The 22,023-nt window shown below is 40.0% G+C and overlaps 1 protein-coding gene across 13 annotated transcripts in view; it reads right to left on the reverse strand.

Annotated features, from left to right (window-relative positions):
• The window catches only part of apbb2 (amyloid beta precursor protein binding family B member 2), a 300,906-nt gene that overhangs the window by 210,081 nt on the left and 68,802 nt on the right, over positions 1–22,023 (reverse strand). For all 13 annotated transcript variants that reach the window (XM_033027647.1, XM_033027584.1, XM_033027573.1 and 10 more), the window contains exon 2: positions 198–300. In XM_033027647.1, the coding sequence (XP_032883538.1) occupies positions 198–243 (46 nt within the window). In that variant the 5' untranslated portion in view covers positions 244–300. The remainder of the gene's footprint in view (positions 1–197; positions 301–22,023) is intronic.

Raw genomic sequence — 22,023 nt, forward strand, 5'->3', positions numbered from 1 at the left:
TTTTATTCCCATCTGCCTCCAATTGCACGATCAAGTTGACCTACAAATAATTCACAATGGAAACCAACTCTGGATACCATTGAAAAAAATTCCAAAGAAACAATAGTTGAATTGTCAGAATAGTTATCTCCATATTTGTTGTGGCAATTCTTTTCTTATAGAACTAAAAGGAAATGAACTTTTGTACCGTTACGTACATTCACTATTTGGACGATGATAAACTCCTGGGTATCGCCTGCCCATAGTGACTGCTCAGCACATTATAGCATCAGATAAGCACCGCTCAAGGGAATTTCATGCCTGAAAAACATAAATAATTTATGATTTATCACCAAAAATCATTAAACATCTTCCATTAAAATATTAACAATCTTTGTACCCTAAAGGGTGAATAAAGCCATGCACACTTATACATGTTAAATGATGCAGTCATCAAATCCTAATGCTCAAAGCACTATATGCATCAGATGGTGGGCGAAAATGATGAGCGTCACAAACTATAAGCATGATAACAATAGGTTGCACATTGAGTTCAATTTCTAATTCAACTTTGCCTCCTAAACAGTAGAATCAAGGCATCAAGACTTGTAATTTTAAGCAGACACCCATGAGCAAGATAAAATGATAATACCCTAGCAACCAATAACAAAAGTATCAGATCAAGAAGAGCTATATTCGATGCATTTCTTTTTTGTTGTGGGCAAACAAAAGTACATTTTTCATGCTTATTATAGTAGATAACCTGAAACAAAAACAGAAAAATATTGTGCCAATATCGTGGCAAAAGAGCAGTGATGTAAATCCCAGCATCTATTCAGTTAATTAAATGTAGACATACTAATTGTCTTTCAGAATATATGAAATACCATTGCATATTAAAGATATTAGATATGGTCCCTCACATGCAGACCTCGTCCTAAACAAAGTGCCCAAAATGTGAAAACAAAAGTAAATTTGGTCAAGAAACTTAGCCAACCTTCAAGGAAAGGGCAACCAGGAGACACTGCAGTGAAACAATGTCTCCTAAGTATTCTGAAATACATAGTATTCTGAAATACTGCTCTGCCTCATGTTTCTGCAGCCACTACAAAAAGATCATAAACATACAATTAAATGCCACCATGGGCCGTGACCCTTAAGCTCCACTCCAACTGAGTGCCTAAAGGTCGTCCTCACTGCTATGCTCCACTTGCCGTTCACCACAATTCCAACATCCTCTAAGAGATGGAAAAACATAATGAGCAATATCAATCCACCACTGCACAAGGCCCTGTCAAAACTATCAAAAACACATCAGGCACTTCAACAGTACACATGTACTGTGAGGCTAACCCCACAATCCTGATGCAAGTATCCAAAGGGTTTCTACAGCAATATTAATAGCAAAAGGATAACGAGGGATAAAATTGGTCCATTGGAGAAACAGAGTGGGCAGCTATCTGCAGAGCCAAAAGAGATGGGGGAGATATTGAACAATTTATTTTCTTCGGTATTCACCGAGAAGGATATTGAATTATGTGAGGTAAGGGAAACGAGTAGAGTAGTTATGGATACTATGAGTTTCAAAGTAAAAGAAGTACTGACACTTTTGAAAAATATAAAAGTGGATAAGTCTCCAGGTCCTGACAGGATATTCCCTAGGACATTGAGGGAAGTTAGTGTAGAAATAGCCGGGGCTATGACAAAAATATTTCAAATGTCATTAGAAACGGGAATAGTCCCCGAGGATTGGCGTACTGCGCATGTTGTTCCATTGTTTAAAAAGGGTTCTAAGAGTAAACCTAGCAATTATAGACCTGTTAGTTTGACTTCAGTGGTGGGCAAATTAATGGAAAGGATACTTAGAGATAATATATATAAGCATCTGGATAAACAGGGTCTGATTAGGAACAGTCAACATGGATTTGTGCCTGGAAGGTCATGTTTGACTAATCTTCTTGAATTTTTTGAAGAGGTTACTAGGGAAATTGACGAGGGTAAAGCAGTGGATGTTGTCTATATGGACTTTAGTAAGGCCTTTGACAAGGTTCCTCATGGAAGGTTGGTTAAGAAGGTTAAACTGTTGGGTATAAATGCAGGAATAGCAAGATGGATTCAGCAGTGGCTGAATGGGAGAAGCCAGAGGGTAATGGTGGATGGCTGTTTGTCGGGTTGGAGGCAGGTGACTAGTGGGGTGCCTCAGGGATCTGTGTTGGGTCCTTTGTTGTTTGTCATGTACATCAATGATCTGGATGAAGGGGTGGTAAATTGGATTAGTAAGTATGCAGATGATACCAAGATAGGGGGTGTTGTGGATAATGAAGAGGATTTCCAAAGTCTACAGAGTGATTTAGGCCATTTGGAAAAATGGGCTGAAAGATGGCAGATGGAGTTTAATGCTGATAAATGTGAGGTGTTACACCTTGGCAGGACAAAACAAAATAGGACGTACATGATAAATGGTAGGGAATTGAAGAATACAGTTGAACAGAGGGATCTGAGAATAACCGTGCATAGTTCCTTGAAGGTGGAATCTCATATAGATAGGGTGGTAAAGAAAGCTTTTGGTATGCTAGCCTTTATAAATCAGAGCATTGAGTATAGAAGCTGGGATGTAATGTTAAAATTGTACAAGGCATTGGTGAGACCAAATCTGGAGTATGGTGTACAATTTTGGTCGCCCAATTATAGGAAGGATGTCAACAAAATAGAGAGAGTGCAGAGGAGATTTACTAGAATGTTGCCTGGGTTTCAACAACTAAGTTACAGAGATAGGTTGAATAAGTTAGGTCTTTATTCTCTGGAGCGCAGAAGGTTAAGGGGGGACTTGATAGAGGTCTTTAAAATGATGAGAGGGATAGACAGAGTTGATGTGATCAAGCTTTTCCCTTTGAGAATAGGGAAGATTCAAACAAGAGGACATGACTTCAGAATTAAGGGACAGAAGTTTAGGGGTAACATGAGGGGGAACTTCTTTACTCAGAGAGTGGTAGCGGTGTGGAATGAGCTTCCAGTGGAAGTGGTGGAGGCAGGTTCGTTGGTATCATTTAAAAATAAATTGGATAGGCATATGGATGAGAAGGGAATGGAGGGTTATGGTATGAGTGCAGGCAGGTGGGACTAAGGGAAAAAAATTGTTCGGCACGGACTTGTAGGGCCAAGATGGCCTGTTTCCGTGCTGTAATTGTTATATGGTTATATGGTATCAAAGGCACAAAGCAATATAGAGAACAAATACATCCTCACTGAATTCCACAGTAAAGGGTCCCTTACTACAACCTTCATCAAACACAAGGAGAGCCCTCAACAGAATCTACAGATGCCATGGATGACAATACCAGCTGCTCCACAAGTGAAAGATAGCAGATCACTCCAAGTACAGCTACACTCACAAGTCCCACCACTTGGTGCATATTGTGCCAACCTGCACATGAAGATCAGCTGGAAGAGCAAAAGAGCCAGATCTTATTTCCCAATTTGGCTTCCCAAGGACATTAACCACATGGCTGGATTGTTCTTCCAAATGTGAAGTTGACCATGTCAGTTCAAAGAAGAAAAGTGAAGAAGAAATGTTTTGAGTCGGCTGTAAGGATTTAACTCAAATCTTAATTTCCCAAATTTAAAAAGACTGCAATTGTCCAATGATTTTAAAGATCAACAAAAATAGTTAAGAATCTACAGCTAAGAACTGAATTGTTAGATAACAAAATCATTCATTTATGCATTAATAATATTTCATGAAATTGTGAAATTGCACAACCCAGAAGGAAGACATTCAGCCTATTATTCAGCTAAAAGATGAGTAGAAAAAGATTTGGAGAAATGGAACTGTCAATAAAATAGTTACATTAAGATCAAATTACCAACTGTAGGACTTCTAATTCTCCAAGTAACCCAGCACGGTAAAAGCAACAGACACTGCATTGCAAATTAATTACAGTTCTCTACTTTCATGTGCTCCTCCTACTTTCTAATCATTACCCGGTAACTATTTCCTTCTAATTCTATTGTATGAAACATGCAAAAATATCTCACTAAATTCAGTACTGCACTGGCACTCTGCTTACATTTCACTTGTCATCCCTAACAGGGCTTCTTGGAAATGTCATCAATTAACAATTCTTAGCATTTTCGCTGAGCAGTTAATCACTGAAGAGGATGTCATTCGACACTCTGTTGGCAAGTTATTTAATTACTAATGGTCCAATTATCAGCAAACATCACTGCACAAAATCATTTCGCAAAAGCTGCTAGCTTCAGTCAATTAAAATTACATGCATTCAAAAAAAATTGGGAGTGACAAGGCATTATTTTTGCAATACATTTCATCTAGAGCATAAATCACCAGCTGGAAATTCATCAAAATTACTTCTCTATCTGACTTTCACGTTGTTGATATTGTACACGAGTACAATCAAACCATTCACTAGTGCAAAGAGAAAAATAACGAGAGGTCAGAAAATAGTGCTACAACATTACATTGTTACAGCCACAGAGAAAGTGCAGATAAAAAAATAAAATGAGATAGGCTGGAGATCAGAACTGCTCCCACAGATGAGAGGACCGTTCAGAAGTCTAATAACATCAGGGAAACCGTATTCTTCAATCTGCTGGTATGTGTTTTCAAGATTTTGTATCTTGTGCAAGATGGGAGAGGGGAGAAGAGAACATGACAGGGGTGTAAATGGTCCTTGATTATGTTGGCTGCTTTTCGGTATCGACCAGGGGACACTTATTTAAGAGATAAATTGGGCTGCATCCATAACTCTCTGCAATTTCTTGCAGTCTAGGGTGGAGCTGGTCCCAAACCACATTGCACTGCATCCCATATACAGAAGGAACTGCATACGTCGCCTTACAAATAAAAGAATAAAAACTGCAGGAGTAACTCAGTCGGTCAGGCAGCATCTCTGGAAAACTCTGGAGACACTGTTTTTTTTTTTTGCTGAATCTCCGATGATTCTGATATTTGAAAAAGGATCCACACCCAAAACATAGAAACATAGAAATTAGGTGCAGGAGTAGGCCATTCGGCCCTTCGAGCCTGCACCACCATTCAATATGATCATGGCTGATCATCCAACTCAGTATCCTGTACCTGCCTTCTCACCATACCCCCTGATACCTTTAGCCACAAGGGCCACATCTAACTCCCTCTTAAATATAGCAAATGAACTGGCCTCAACTACCTTCTGTGGCAGAGAATTCCGGAGATTCACCACTCTCTGTGTGAAAAATGTTTTTCTCATCTCGGTCCTAAAAGGTTTCCCCCTTATCCTTAAACTGTGACCCCTTGTGCTGGACTTCTATCCACGTTCTCCAAAGATGCTGCCTGACCTGCTGAGCTACTCCAGCATGTAATGCATCCTGATTTAGAACGCTTTCATTTGTAGAAATTGGTACGAGTCATTGGAAACGTGCTAAATTCATTAGCCTTCTGAGGAAGTAGGTGGTGGTGTGCCTTTTTGGCCGGAGCAGCAATGTGGTCGGACCAGGGTAAATTGGTGGTTATTTTTATGCCAGGAACTTCAAACTCTTGACTACCTCAATTTCAGCACCAACAATGGTGACTGGTGCATGTACACCACCCCGTTTCCTGAAGTCAATGGCTTTGCTGATATTAAGGGAGAGGTTGTGGTCTTGACATTAAGCTCTCCATCTTCTTCATGTACCTAGTCTCATCATTGTTTGACACCGGGGTGGGAGATTGCAGCCTTCATGTGGTCCACCTTGTTTCGACTAATGCAATCAACCTGACATGCGCAAACAAAAAGATCAAATAGAACAAGTTGACCTACAACTTTAGGCTGTGCACGCCATATGCAAGAAGAAGATTGTTTGACACAGTGATGCAAATTGAAGTCAGAGCAGAATTTGGTTGCACAGTCATGAACATTGTTAGAGGGTGGGGATGTATCTCTGTGGGACACTGATGTTGAAAATGATCATGGAGGATGTTTTGTCACCTACCCTTCCTGATGGCAGTCTATGGGTCAGGAAGCTCGATTCTAACCTCTGCTGCATTCTGTGTGGAGTTTGCATGTTCTCCAATGTGAATGCATGGGTTTCTTCCAGACGGTCCAGTTTCCTCCTGCATCCCAATGTCCACTTGAAAAGCAATACCAAATGGAAGGAGTCCTCAACCAAAACACATTCAATATCTCTGATGAACTCTGAAACACTCGATCATTCGTACATTTAGGTGGCCATGTGTGATGAGATTGGGTAGTCCTCAATCTTCTGGGATGATTGACAGGGAAATCCTTGGAGACAGTTCATCGTTATGCCCTTTTATATGTGGTCAGGAGTGGGCCTCATTACCTGCCACTCAAACAACAAACACACAGCTTTGTTGAGTTTTTCCACAATTTGGTTTTTACACCTGTACTGGCCTGCCTAAATATCAAATGATCTGACCCAAATTCCAACTCATTAATTCCATCTCCAGTAAGCCATTTTCTAAGTTCAGCAATATTAATAACGTTTCTCTCAATGCTCAAATAAATCAAAAACCATGAATCAAAATTCACATTGTTAATATATTGCACAAAACCAATCTTAACATGATAAACCACTGAGTATAAGGTGAAATATAAAAAGGAAATCACCTCTGGAAAGACAGTTAACATTTTAGGTAAATTATCTAAAATTTAAGCTCTTCTCTCTATACAGCTGGCATATGATCTGCTGGTATTTCCACCATTTTGTGGCTTTATTCAGACTTCCAGCATCGAAAGGTTTTGCTTAGGTATTAGACATTAGACAATATTTATTTGCCACATGCAGGCTGCTAAAGTGACCTCGAACTCTATTATCTAGAAAACAGTTAAAATGTAGTGCTACATTACTAGATAGAGGGAAAAGAAAAAGGGGGATTAAAAAAAGGGTCCCACCACCCAAAGAAATCCATGTTCATTGATGCATTTTTGTTTGCACATATTCATGATAACTACTTCAATTCTTTTTTTAATTAGAATTTAATTTGCATGACAACGTTGCTGACTATTCTAATTAAACATAACACTGTTAATTATAAAATTTACAAGTCCATTACTTCCACAAAGCTGAACAGGTTGGACAGATGAGATCATTACACAAGAAGACTTGATCCTTTTGGATACCTGAATATTCTGGGCACGTTCAGTGCAGTATGCGCACTGTGGATATTTCAAAGTAGGTTTACAAGCTCACCATGATTGCCAAGCAAAATGGAACATTATCTAAAATAAATACAAACTTTTAGTTATTTGGACAAGGTCAAAGAAATATGATAGAGCAGAGGGCTGGCAGCTTATTGTTCCAGGGTGTGAAAATGTACACGTGACAGAGAGGATTGCAAAAGGAGCAGGAATAGCATTACTGATTAGAGAAAGCATTACAGCAGTACATAGGAGGATATCCTGGAGGAATCACCCAATGATGAAATATGTGAAGAACATAGGAATAAAAGTTGAGCCAACAGTTTGCTGGGGTCATACTAGAAACCTCTCAATAGTTCAGCAGACATTGGAGGAACAGATATGTAAGCAAATTGCAGAGGTGCAACAGCATTGGTTTTAGTGGGGAGAGGGATTTTTACTTCTTTGATACAGATTGGGATTGCCTTAGTGCAAGGGGCGGTATGGTGGCATAGAGATAGAGCTACTGCCTCGCAGTGCCAGAGACCCGGGTTCAATCCTGACTACGGGTGCATGTCTGTACGGTGTTTGTACATTCTCCCCGTGAACTGCGTGGGTTTTCTCAGAGATCTTCGGTTTCCTCCCACATTCCAAAGACGTACAGGTTTGTAGGTTAATTGGTTTGGTATAAATGTAAAATTGTCCCTGGAGTGTGTGGGGTAGTGTTAAAGTGCGGAGATCGCTGATCTGTGCAGAATTGTTGGGCCGAAGGGCCTGTTTCCGCGCTGTATCTCTCAACTAAACTAAAAAGGGGATGAATTTAATTGCGTCCAAGTGGGTGTTTTTGAGATTACGTAGATAGTGCGCCAAGAGATGGAACAATACTCAGCCTTGCCTTAGGAAATTACTGTAAATCGGGCAGATGGCGAAAATGTCAGTGAGGAAACACGTACAGGAGTTTATGTCAAAGCTTCAAGGTAGTTCATGGAAAGGGTTATGGTTTGTCCTCAATTTTAGTCACTAAATTAGGGAAAGGCTGATTTCAATAGCACAAGAGAAGACATGGGTAAAGTAGATTGCAAGATGCTCACAGGTAAAAACAACATCTGATAAGTGGGAGTCTTAAAAGTAGAGTAGTCAGGGTTTGGAACCAGACATTCTGGTAAAGGTGAAAGGGCAAAGATGGCATGATTGGGGAACCTGGATGATAAAGGAAATTGAACCTTTGAAAAAGAAGAGAAAGACCACATACAATAGGTATAGGTACACGCAACTGGAATCAGACGAGTCTTTCATAAATATAGAGGGCTTGGGAAGAATTTAAGAAAAAGGGCAAAAAAGGTGCAAGAATGAGATGTTGCCTGTATTGGAAGACTCGAGTTTTGGCGAGAGATTGGATAAGCTGGGTTTGTTTTCCCCATAATGAGGAAGGCTGGGGGGACATGACCGATAGTGGTATATAAAGTTATAATAGGCAAAGGTAGGCTAGAATCTTTTTTTCCCCATTGCAATATTTATCCCCCATTAAAAACAAAAAGACAGAGGTTTAATGAGAGTGGAAGTCATTTTAAAGGAAATTTAAAAGGGAATCTTTTATTGAATGTTTTTCGAAACACAAGGAATATTTGATATCTAGAATTTGCAGCTGGTGGTAGAGGAGGAATTGGATTCAATCACTACATTTAAATTTTAATTAGACAAACACTTGAATAGGCTAGGCATAGGCAAGGATACATGTATTGTGGCTAAGGGGATCAGAGGGTATGGAGAGAAGGCAGGTACGGGATACTGAGTTGGATGATCAGCCATGATCATATTGAATGGCGGTGCAGGCTCGAAGGGCCGAATGGCCTACTCCTGCACCTAATTTCTATGTTTCTATGTTTCTATGTTTCTATTATGCGTGGAAATAGGATTAATGCAAGGGGCAAAAGGATTAGACATGGATGTGGTGGGCTGAGATACCTGTTCTATTCAATTCTATCAATCTATGAACACAAAATGAAGTCACTAGCAATCACGTCATCTCTCTGACCCATACATTTCACTTCACAAACTTAAAATTAACATATTTGCAAAGAGTTTAACATCTAAATTCAAATGAGCCAAATTTCATTAAAAATGTAATTTCAAAATAAATCCTGTTGGTAACTCACTTCCATGCAAGATAGAGCATATTATAATTTAACAAGGTATCCCTTTTTGTAATTATTGTTTGGTTGACCTTTTTAAGATTCACTGCCGAAAAATATGCATCTAAGATAAAGTGATTCATTATATTAACAAATACAATAAAGGCAACCACATTTTGATCAAGATAAATACTGTATATCTGAGCAAATAAACTAATGCAGCAAATGTTGGCAATGCTTAGCAGGTCAGGTAGCTTCTGCAGAAAGAGAGAGGAACACAGCTAACATTTAAAGCTGATAACCTTTTGTGAGAGTAAATAAAGAGCAAAGTTGGGATTCAGGAGTTCAACAAAATACAACCATTACTACTTTGAATCATAGGTGCTCAAAACATTTTGCATGCAAGCGTCCAGGCAAATTGTAAGCAAAAAATAATCATAAATTAAGAATTTCAACCAACCTAAATATCACCGAGGGACTATTTCAGAATATATTATGCATTACAGCTCCCCTTCACCTACCTTCCACATAAAATCCACAATAACTCACAGTCTTGTCACAAAACCAATTATGATTCTCAGTAACAGCACTCCAGGCGAGAAAGACACATAAACAATGTGATGATAGTCCGGACAGATCAGAACATTATAAAACACCTCTTTAGAAATGTCTTCTTCTCGGTTACATTCACCTTTTGGTGTGAAAGGCTGTCCAATAATGACCCTTGTTTGCTTAAGTTTCAAACATATTCCGATTTCTAATTCTCAGAATCTTTTTGAAAATGGCAACACTTCAATAAATGTTGCAGTAAATGGGCAGTTGCAATTCTTGGCAGCTCTTCCTTGTTACAAGATTGAAATGGAATGCAAAGTAACGATGATTTGGAAAGTCCCATTATGAAAACATTGATGTAGATAGCTGCAAAAATGTTAAAGTTATTGGTAAAACCACCAAAATGGTTATTTTCCCCAGGTAACAATTTCAGGGTTTGTTATACAGCAGTTAGAAAGGTGATCCACAGGATCTGGCCTATGGGGGGGAAAATGGACACAAGTGTTTGATAATTGAGTAAAATTTGCATTAGACTAGGAAGCCATAACAGCCTTTCAGGCAGAGCAAGAAATGTTGAAATCCTAGTGCACTCTGCTGACTCTGGATTTTTATGCCCCAATGACATTTATTGATGCATGGAGTGAAAATCGCATGAAGAATGTCAAAGTGAATATCCACTGGGGAAAAAATCTCCAATAAAATAGACAAGTCACGGTGGCGCAGCGGTAAAGTTGCTGCCTTACAGCGAATGTAGCGCCGGAGACCCGGGTTCGATCCCGGCTATGGGTGCTGTATGTACAGAGTTTGTACGTTCTCCCCGTGACCTGCATGGGTTTTCTCCCATACTCCAAAAGATATACAGGTTTGTAGGTTATTTGGCTTGGTAAATGTAAAAATTTACTCCTAGTGGGAGTAGGATAGTGTTAATGTGCAAGGATCGCTGGTCGGCATGGGCTCGGTGGGAGCCCGAAAGGCCCGTTTCCGCGCTGTATCTCTAAACTAAACTAAAAGTCCTGCATATGTTAGAGGCCATAAAGGAAATATTGTAATTAATAATTCTTTCACCTCAAAATGGAATAAAAAAACAATCAAAAAATAATCCAATTATGCTTGAACTCTCTGAACATCAGAACTGTCAGCATTCCCCAATGTTCATATACAATAGACCAGAAATCTTAACCACAGAGCAAAGCAATATTTTGCATTACGATTTTGTTTTTGAATCTGTAAAATGATCTTTAAAGGCTATGGACAACTTGAGGCGCACATGGCGTGCCTTGGAAAGTTGGCATGCAGCCGTCTGCAGTGAAAAGGAAGCTAGTTAAACATACGAAAGGAAAGAATTTGCAGGGCTGAGAGGCTTGGACTGGAACAAAGGACTGATTGAACTGCAACGCCTAAAGCCAGATTCTTCCCATGTGTACCTCTTCTGCAACTGCATCTGAGGTGGATACAGATAAATGCAAGACCGACTTGTATTATAGAGAACACACAATTCAAAAAACTATGCCTGGATTCCGCCAACACAAGAGACTGCAGCTAAGGAGTTTGGAGTAAAAAGCTAACTGGTGGAAAAATTCAGCAGGTCAGGCAGCATCTGTGGAGGGAAATGAGCAGTCAATGTTTCTGGTCGAGACCTTCAGCTGGACTGAATGACTCATCCATATCAATGATTTGTAAGAATAGATGAAGCCAAGCACTGAACCTAGCAACATCAGAATATTAGACAGACACAAAATCCTGGAGTAACTCAGCGGGTCAGGCAACATCTCTGGAGAGAAGGAATGGAAATATTGTCATGTGCCAGTCAGAGAGCCAAGGGATAAAAGATGGAGAGAAGAAAATGACACTGAGATACATTTGGAAGAGACAGCATCTTTTCTGCTTGATGTTGATCTAGAACTACAAAGTGCATCCTGTTCTGGTCTTTGTCATCCAATACTTCATATCGCCATTGTAACAATGTAATCAAGAAATTTACTAAGCAAACAAAAGACCCTAGCAGCTGGCAAATAGTATATCCTTCAGCAAAAGAGAATTACATTCCTGAAGACACATGTGATTCTCAGTGGGTTGAATTGGCAACCAACCTATTATTGTGTGGTGAAAATAATGATGAAAGTTATAATGTTTTTCTGATGTGAAGTGGAGCAGAAACACGAGGGCAGATAAACTCACACAGGAAGGCAAGGCTTGGTTTTCCTCAGGATTTCCTTTTACTTGGTGTAAATAAGCAAAATCCACAATCTGAAGTTAAAGATCATCTTTAATCAGTAATATTATAACGGTACAGCAGGTCGTTGGTTGTTAGAACATCATGACCGCTTCCAAGACTGACTAGTGTAGGAAGTGGGTGTTAGTATGAACCATACAGTAGGGTGGGGTTAGTGATGCTATTCTACTATGATTGGCTTTCATGCATAAACCAATCTACACTTGGTGTTCCAAACTAAAAGCAAGGAGCTCATAGGCAGTTTGCTCTCCACGGTTGATGTGGCAGGATTCAAATTGCAGATAGCACAATGGGCTAAGTGTTCGGCTGGCGACCGGAAGGTAGCCGGTTCGAATCCCGCTTGGAGTGCATACTGTCGTTGTGTCCTTGGGAAAGACACTTCACCCACCTTTGCCTGTGTATGAATGTGTGTGAGTGATTGGTGGTGGTCGGAGGGGCCGTAGGCGCAGATTAGCAGCCACACTTCCGTCAGTCTGTCCCAGGGCAGCTGTGGCTACAGAAGTAGCTTACCACCACCGAGTGTGACTGAGGAATGTATGAATAATGCGATGTAAAGCGCCTTGAGTATTCTAGAAAGGCGCTATATAAATCCCATCCATTATTATTATTATTATTATTATTATTATTATTATTATTATAATCACCAATTTTATCAGATTCATGTTCACCAGAGATGTTGCCTGACCTGCTGAGTTACTCCAGCATTTGTGTCCTTTTGTGTAAAGCAGCATCTGCAGTTCCTTGTTTCTATTTTTTGTTAGAATTTACTTGGATTTGTAGCAAATCTCTTATTTTTATTAGGTCTCTACTAATTAAGAAAGAACATCCAATCAACAATATCCAGAACTTGTAATGTCCATATTTGATTGTAATCAAATTTGTGCTCTTTGGTGAAAATGTAGATGAAGGGGACCTCATTGAAACACCGAATAGTGAAAGGCCTAGATGGAATGCATGTGGAGAGGTTGTTTCCACGAGTGGGAGAGTCTCAGACAAGAAAGGGTGTCAAATGGGATAGTCAAGGACGGAGTTAAAGGGAAAGGAAGTAACAGGAAAGAAAACTCACAAAGGGATAGGTGTGTATGGTCAAATGTAATAGGGATCGATTTGAAAGGTGAGATGCGTAAAGAATTAAAAGTATTGTATATGAATGCGCAAAGTATAAGAAGTAAAATAGATGAGCTTGAGGCTCAGTTAGAGGTTGGTAGATATGACATTGTGGGGATTACTGAGACGTGGCTGCAGGAGGATCGGGCCTGGGAACTCAATATTCAATGTTATGCATCCTATAGAAAGGACAGGCAGGTAGGCAGAGGAGGGGGGTAGCTCTGCTGGTGCGGGATGGAGTTCAGACCCTTGCGAGGGAAGGCATAGGGACTGATGAGGTAGAGTCACTGTGGATTGAGTTGAGGAATTGTAAAGGCAAGAAGACACTAATTGGTGTTATCTACAGACCCCCAAATAGTAGCCCGGATGTAGGGTGTAAGTTGCAGCAGGAGTTAAAACTGGCATGTAACAAAAGTAATGCCACTGTGGTGATGAGGGATTTCAATATGCAGGTAGACTGGGAAAATCAAGTAGGTTCAGGACCCCAAGAAAGAGAGTTTGTAGAATGCCTCCAAGATGGATTCTTAGAGCAGCTTGTAATGGAGCCGACCAGAGAAAAGGCAATTCTGGATTTAGTGTTATCCAATGAACCAGATTTGATAAGAGAACTCGAGGTAAAGGAACCGCTTGGAGGTAGTGATCATAATATGATTAGTTTTAATCTGCAATTTGAGAAGGAGAAGGTTAAATCCGAAGTGTCAGTGATGCAGTTGAACAAAGGGGACTATGAAGGCATGAGAGGGGAGCTGGCCAAGGTAGACTGGAAAGGGATCCTAGCAGGAATGACGGTGGAACAGCAATGGCAGGAATTTCTGGGCATAATCCAGAAAACGCAGGATCATTTCATTCCAAAAAGGAACAAAGATTCTAAGGGGAGTCGGAGGCAACCGTGGCTGACAAGAAAAGATAGGGATAGAATAAAACTAAAAGAAAATATGTATAACACAGCAAAGAGTAGCCGGAAGCCAGAGGATTGGGAAACTTTCATTGGACAACAGAAGGAAACAAAACGGGCAATACGGGCTGAAAAGATGAAGTATGAAGGGAAGCTGGCCAGGAATATAAAGAAGAACAGTAACAGCTTCTTTAGATATGTTAAGGGAAAAAGAACAGCAAAGTCAAATGTGGGTCCCTTGAAGGCAGACAAGTGTGAAATTATTATGGGGAACAAGGAAATGACAGAAAGGTTGAACAGGTACTTCGGATCTGTCTTCACTAAGGATGACACAAACAATTTCCCAGAGTACTGGAGGACAGAGGATCTAAGGGGGTCGAGGAACTGAAAGAAATTATCATTAGGCGAGAAATAGTATTGGGTAGGCTAATGGGACTGAAGGATGATGAATCCCCTGGGCCTGATGGTCTGCATCCCAGGGGTCGTCAAGGAGGTGGCTCTAGAAATAGTGGACGCATTGGTGATCATTTTCCAATGTTCAATAGATTCAGGATCAGTTCCTGTGGATTGGAGGATAGCTAATTTTATCCCACTTTTCAAGAAAGGAGCGAGAGAGAAAACGAGGAATTACAGGCCAGTTAGCCTGACTTCGGTGCTGGGAAAGATGCTGGAGTCAATTATTAAAGAGGTAATAATGGGGCATTTGGATAGCAGTAAAAGGATTAGTCCAAGTCAGCATGGAGTTATGAAAGGAAAATCATGCTTGACTAATCTTCTGGAATTTTTTGAGGATGTGACAAGTAAAATGGATGAAGGGGAGCCAGTGGATGTAGTGTATCTAGACTTTCAGAAAGCCTTTGATAAGGTCCTGCACGGGAGACTGGTGACTAAAATTAGAGCACATGGTATTGGGGGTAGGGTGTTGACGTGGATAGAAAATTGGTTGGCAGACAGGAAGCAAAGAGTAGGAGTGAACGGGTCCTTTTCCGAATGACAGGCAGTGGCGAGTGGAGTGCCGCAAGGCTCGGTGTTGGGGCCGCAACGGTTTACCATATATATTAATGATTTGGAAGAGGGAATTAATATAGTATTATTATAAGAGGGAATGCAATATAATATAGATAAATGTGAGGTTATACACTTTGGCGGCAAAAACAAGGGGGCAGATTATTATCTCAATGGGGTCATGTTAGGTAAGGGGGAGGTACAGCGAGACCTGGGCGTCCTTGTACACCGGTTACTGAAAGTTGGCTTCTGCAGTTGTATTGGGCATCTGGAGTATTGTGTACAGTTTTGGTCTCCTAATTTGAGGAAGGACATCCTTGTGATTGAGGCAGTGCAGCGTATGTTCACAAGATTGATCCCTGGGATGGCGGGACTGTCATATGGGGAAAGATTGAAAAGACTAGGCTTGTATTCACTGGAGTTTAGAAGCATGAGGGGGGAAAAATGTTCCCAATGTTGGGCGAGTCCAGAACCAGAGGCCATAGTCTTAGAATAAAGGGGAGGCCATTTAAGACTGAGGTGAGAAAAAATGTTTTCACCCAGAGAGTTGTGAATTTGTGGAATTCATTACCACAGAGGGTAGTGGAGGCCAAATCACTGGATGGATTTAAGAGAGAGTTAGATAGAGCTCTAGGGGCTAATGGAATCAATGGATATGGGGAGAAGGCAGGCATGGGTTATTGATTGGGGACGATCAGTCATGATCACAATGAATGGCGGTGCTGGCTCGAAGGGCCGAATGACCTCCGCATGCACCTATTTTCTATGATTGTATGTTTCTAGAAGGTGAATAATCTGTTGAACTAATGGTCAGAAACTTCTGTGGAAGCCAAGTAATTGAGTATTTTTTAAAGTGGAGATTGACAGATTCTTGATTAGTAACGGTGACATTATGCGGAAAAGCAGGAGAATGAGGTTGAGAGGGAAAGTTAGATCAGCCACAATTGAATGGCAGAGTCGACTCGATGGGTCAAATGGCCTAATTCTTATCCTACAATTTATGACCTTATACCCATTCAGCTTGCTTTCTCTTCTCTCACTGGTTAAGCCCATACATCTCCATGTTTAAATTCAGTTAAGAAAATAATTTAAAACATTAATCCTCATTTTAGTTTCCACCCAAACCATATCCCATTAACTAATCAAAATTATTCATCAGTAGGATCAAAGCAGAGTATTCCTCATCCCATGCATCCATTAACAGTTTACACCTATTTAATGTTTTTATTATAGCAAAATGACCAAAAGCCTTTTACAGAACTCGACCAAATACTACTTTTAAACATCTATGGATTAATCTTGATCCATTTTGATGCCTCATATAAATTGAAGCACATAAAATCAAAAAGGGTTTCTTGATGTGAGTCTGATTGGCACATTAGCAGTATTCTCGTAGAGTAGAAACTCAAAATTGGCAGAGTTGAGTGTTTTTAGCAGATGTTAGAATCCCACATAATCTACTTCCTCTCTTCTTTGGCAGCCCCTCAGGTTCAAGGATGAATCACCTCTAGTCTGATTCTATGGGTTACGAGGTAGCTGATGAGGCCAATGTGAGACACATGTGAGTAAAGAGGACAGGCAGGGAGCTCCCAATACATGGCCAATGATCTTAAAGCCACCACAATGCTTTTCCATTTTAAGCAGGCATGGGCCAGCTATTAGGTTTTGTATAAACCAATTGAAAACAGAGGCAGATTTGTATTTCATCTAAAATACGAAAGATATGTGGGACGAAAGTTTACAACAAATACATCAATGTTCATTAAATGCCAGACATACTTTAATACAATTCAAGGTCTTACATAGACTACACTACTCTAAAATAAAACTAAATAGAATCTTCCCACAAATCTCTCCTATTTGTGATAAATGTCTACATCTAGAGGCTAATTTAACACATACGTTTGCAAACTGTATAAAACTTAAACATTTCTGGACTGATATTTTTGAAATAACTTCAGAAGTTATTAATACAAAACTGGACCCAAACACAAAATTAATAATACTTGGAATATCAGAACAAAGTTTAACACTCACAACAAACCAAAGAAATTTCCTCGACTACAGTATACTAATCGGGAAAAAATTAATATTAAAATTTTGGAAAGGCCCTACAACCCCCACAATTAATATGTGGATTACGGAAATGTCGGAGACCCTATACTTAGAAAGAATTAGACTTGTCTTAATGGACAAACAAGATATTTTCGATAAAATCTGGGCTCCATTCATTAACTATCTGAAGGGATAGATTGGCACAGCACGAGGACCCAGCTGAAACTTGAACTCAGGATCAGATGAAAAGCTATACTTTATAATCTACGAACCTATCTCCATTGACGTATTACAGGTAACCCATTCCACCTCCTCTGTTTTTCTGTTTTTTTAAATTTGTAACTTTCTACCCTCTCTTTCTCTCTCTTTCTATAAAAAATAAAAACACTAGAAGCAGAAGTAATTGATAATTGAAAATTTTAATAATGTATGACTGATGTATATGAAAAGTCTTTTTACTATAATATGTAACTATACTTTATAATATGTCTACTTCTAATAAAAATATTATTAAAAAAAAAATACGAAAAACAAATCCACAGAATAATTTAGAAGTGTGTAGGAAGGATCTGCAGATGCTGGCTTACACTGATGACAGACACAAAATGCTGGAGTAAATCAGCGGGACAGGCAGCATTTCTGGATAGAAGGAATGGGTGACATTTTGGGTCGACCCTTCTTCAGACTGAGTCAGGGGAGAGGGAGACCGTGCGGTCACGGTGGCGCAGCGGTAGAGTTGCTGCCTTACAGCAAAATGCAGCGGCAGAGACCCGGGTTCGATCTCGACTACGGGTGCTGTCTGTATGGAGCTTGTACGTTCTCTCCGTGATCTGCGAGGGTTTTCTCCAAGATCTTCGGTTTCCTCCCATACTCCAAAGGCGTACAGGTTTGTAGGTTAAATGGCTTGATAAAAATGTTTAAAAAATGTATCCAGGATAAAATTATCCAGTACTGAGTGATGCTCTACCTAGAGCTTTTCAATGTAATACATCCAGATCCAGACACAGAGATAAGGAAGGGAAAGGTGTGAGAACGAGGCATTAAAGGAGATGCAGTACAATGAAAATGTGGAATGCATCATTGTCTGTTATTTATTCAGGGGGAGAGTCAGACTGGTTTGAGAACTAGGAAGGATGGAGAAAGAGAGAGAAACCAAGGGTTACTTGAAGTTAGAGAAGTCAATATTCATACCGCTGGGGTTTAAGAAGGAACTGCAGATGCTGGAAAATCAAAGGTAGACAAAAGTGCTGGAGAAACTCAGCGGGTGCAGCAGCATCTATGGAGCGAAGGAAATAGGCAATGTTTCGGGCCGAAACCCTTCTTCAGTCTGAAGGACTGAGTTTCTCCAGTACTTTTGTCTACCTCCGCTGGGGTTTAAGCTGCCCAAGCGAAATATGAGGTGCAGTTCCTCCAATTTGCGCTAGGTCTCACTCTGACAGTGGAAGAGGCCCATGACTGAAAGGTCAGTATAGAAATGGGAGGGGGGTTTAAACTGTTTAGCAACCAGGAGATCAGGTAAGTATAGATCAGCTACATTCCCAAAAGATCAATGTTGGCCATCACTGAAACTGAAACTCATCTAAACCTTGTTCTCCTTCTCCAACAGTGATTTATATTTATGCACACTTAAATATGAAATAATTTAATTGCAGTGTTATCAAAAACAACATTTATAATTACACCAAAAAATAAATTAGTGTGAATGATCAAAACCTTCGTCAGAGGAGTTTTAAAAGGCGGCCTAAAAAAGAAAGGGAATCCAACACGGATGTGCAGGCAGGAAATTCCAGTTTAGTTTAGTTTAGGAATACTGGTCCTTCGGCCCACCGAGTCCGCACCGACTAGCGATCCCCACACATTAACGCAAGCCTACACACACACTAGGGGCAATTTACACTTATACCAAGTCTACAAACCGTAGCCAACCTACTATATGTCTTTGGAGCATGAGAGGAAACCGAAGATCTCGGAGAAAACCGGGGTCACAGGGAGAACGTACAAACTCCGTACGGACAGCACCCGTAGTCGGGATCGAACCCGGGTCTCCGCCGCAGCAAGCGCTGTAGGGCAACAACTCTATCGCTGGGCCCAGCTGGAGGAATATCTATTAATAATGATTACATTCAGGACGATCATGAATCCAAAACAAAAAGACCTAAATATCTCAGAATATTACAAGGGCTAGAACACTGAAATCATGGATGGATACTAAATCAAGATTGAGAATTTTAAAATGGACTCACTGCTTAACCAGTTGATGTGTACAAGACAAAGAGGGTAAGGAAGGGATAGAATAAATCGTACTGGAGTTCAGCAATGACCATAATGATAATATTTTAAAACTGTCACATGATTGATTCAAATAAGTAGCTGCAGGAAAGATTGATCTTGGCAAGGGATGCTACAATCCAAAATTGTAGAGAAAAAGCGGTCACAGGCTTGAGGAATCGCATCTGTTTTTGAGGCAGGAAATAATGCAAATTTGGAGGATGAACATTCCCCCAGACAGGAGATTGAACAAAAGAATGACACAAAGTGCTGGAAGTGACTCCGTGGATTACCTGCTGAGTTAGTTACCACCAGCACTGTGTGCCTTTTTTTGTAAACTAGCATCTGCTGTTCCTCGTTTCTGCACAAGATTAATCAATATCAGCAAATGTGGGAGACAGGGAATGGGGTAGTTATTTCTGGGGAATAAGGTCAAAGGAGCAACAAGTAATCCACATGATCAAGATGAATTCAAAGAAAGGCAAGAGGGTTGAAAGTAGAGAAAGATGCAAATGGACAGATGGGAAAGAATGGAGTAGGAAGGAAGGACCTTATTCCTTTCCTGAAGAAGTGTCTCGACCCGAAACGTAACCTATTCCTTTTCTCCAGAGATGCTGTCTGACCCGCTGAGCAACTCCAGCTTTTTGTGCCTATCTTGGGACAGATGGAATCGGAAGAATAGCTGACAATTTCAATGGCAAAGAAATTCCCAAATCTCTTCTCTTTTGATGTCAGCGATGAGTCAATGGAGGAGACAAGGAAAGTGTTTAAGACGGCAATTTGCAATGGAGCAAATATGGCAAGTCATCTTGCACTCCAGGATCAGTCTTGCCACACTGATCGTATTTGGGAAGATCACAGGAAGTCCAAAAGTGCATGGATAAAGCTGTTGACTACCTAATCCATACGAGTTTGTATCACTTGAAAAGGGAACGTATGCTAATTGGACATGTAGAGCAGCCATGCTAAGAGAGAAATTGTAGCTATACGGAATTAAGGAGAGCAAATCAGTTTAGCAAATCAGCTTCAAGAAATGTCACAAAATATAGAGGACAAGTCTAGACAGGCCATTTTTAGTTCAAATATGAGTGGACAGAAAATACATCACACTCAATAGCATGGAATTTATGTCAAGTAATAGATTTTAAAGCCCACATCAATAATAGATGCAGGCACTTACTTGAACAAACCTGTACAGTTGTTTAAGAAATTCATGGCTATCCCAGATATTCTTCTTGACATGAATGAACCAGAGATGGATTGACTACTTTAGTGAATAGCCTTTAAGGTAACAACTTCATCATCCATTGCAGTTATAGCCATTTATATTTCCCAGTACTGGTCTTGTGGTAGGATCATGACAGAAGGCTGGTTGATTGATATTGCAGTAAGCATCCTAGTTGAATCCAATTACTTCATCAGTAGGATAAAATAAATGCTGGATTAAATTCTGATCACAAATGGGTCTTCAAATATATATAAAATCCTTACTGTAACTTGAAAAGCACGTTATATTTCAGGAATACTCAAAGTCTTGAGAAGGTGTAAATAGAAGCAGAAAAAATATTTTGTTGCCGGAAAATGGGATATGAAACGCAAATACCAGAAAAGATGATTCATGAATCTGAAATTAATGAATTCAATGGACACAGAATAATGGCAATAGCAAAGAATTAATATCATCACAGGAATGTCTTATGCAAAGTTAGTAGTTCCTAGTGTCTTGTAGACTCCACGGAAAGGCGCTGGCATGATTGACTGAACAATCCATTATCTCTTATTTCTGCAAATTTCTGAGTACAATTAGAAATTTTGCCTTTAGAGCTAATGTTTGATCAATTATTAAAGTTCCTATGAATGCATACTTTACTTATTAAAGTACATTTATCAGCAATGTTGCAAAACTTTCCAATCGAATGCAAAAACAATACTGACTCGTGCAGATGTTGCCTGCTGTGGATATTGAGTCACAGACTAGGAAATGATAGGCTTGATTACGAGACTAACGTTAGGCAGTCTTAGCTGTGTATATATACTAGTTGATATTGGCTAAGCTTAACTATTGGCTCCGTTAGAAAATGTGGATAAAGTGTACCCTTGCCTCATCCCAAACACAGCATTCCTTCCGGACTATACTGAATTGTCACTCCGGGTTACATCTGCATTTTTGAGGATTTAAACCCATGCCTTCCTGATACTGAGATGACAATTTTGTTACTAAACTCTGCACACTGGCACACAATGCATAAAGGTTAACTCAATCTCCACTGCACATGCTGCCTAACTTTCCTAGATTCATACTTGTTAATACCCCAGGAAGTTAAACCATTCAATTGGGCAAATGGGACAATTAGCAGAAGGAAAATCTGTAGGAATGACCACTTGACCAAGTGCTCCAAAATGCTAATGTACTGTTTTCCAGTATGAAGATACATTATATTTTATTTAGGGCAGGAAAAAAATATAGTTGATTACAGCAATGTTAAAAAAAAATAAAAAAATAATGGGGTGGCACAGCGATAGAGTTGCTGCCTTACAGCGCCAGAGATCAGGGTTCGATCCTGACTACGGGTGCTGCCTGAACGCAGTTTGTACGTTCTCCCTGTGACCGCGTGGGTTTTTTCCGTGTGTTCTGGTTTTCTCCCACACCCCAAAGACGTGCAGGTTTGTAGGTTAATT

Source organism: Amblyraja radiata, chromosome 1 (assembly GCF_010909765.2).
Source record: "Amblyraja radiata isolate CabotCenter1 chromosome 1, sAmbRad1.1.pri, whole genome shotgun sequence".
NCBI classification, from domain to species: domain Eukaryota; kingdom Metazoa; phylum Chordata; class Chondrichthyes; order Rajiformes; family Rajidae; genus Amblyraja; species Amblyraja radiata.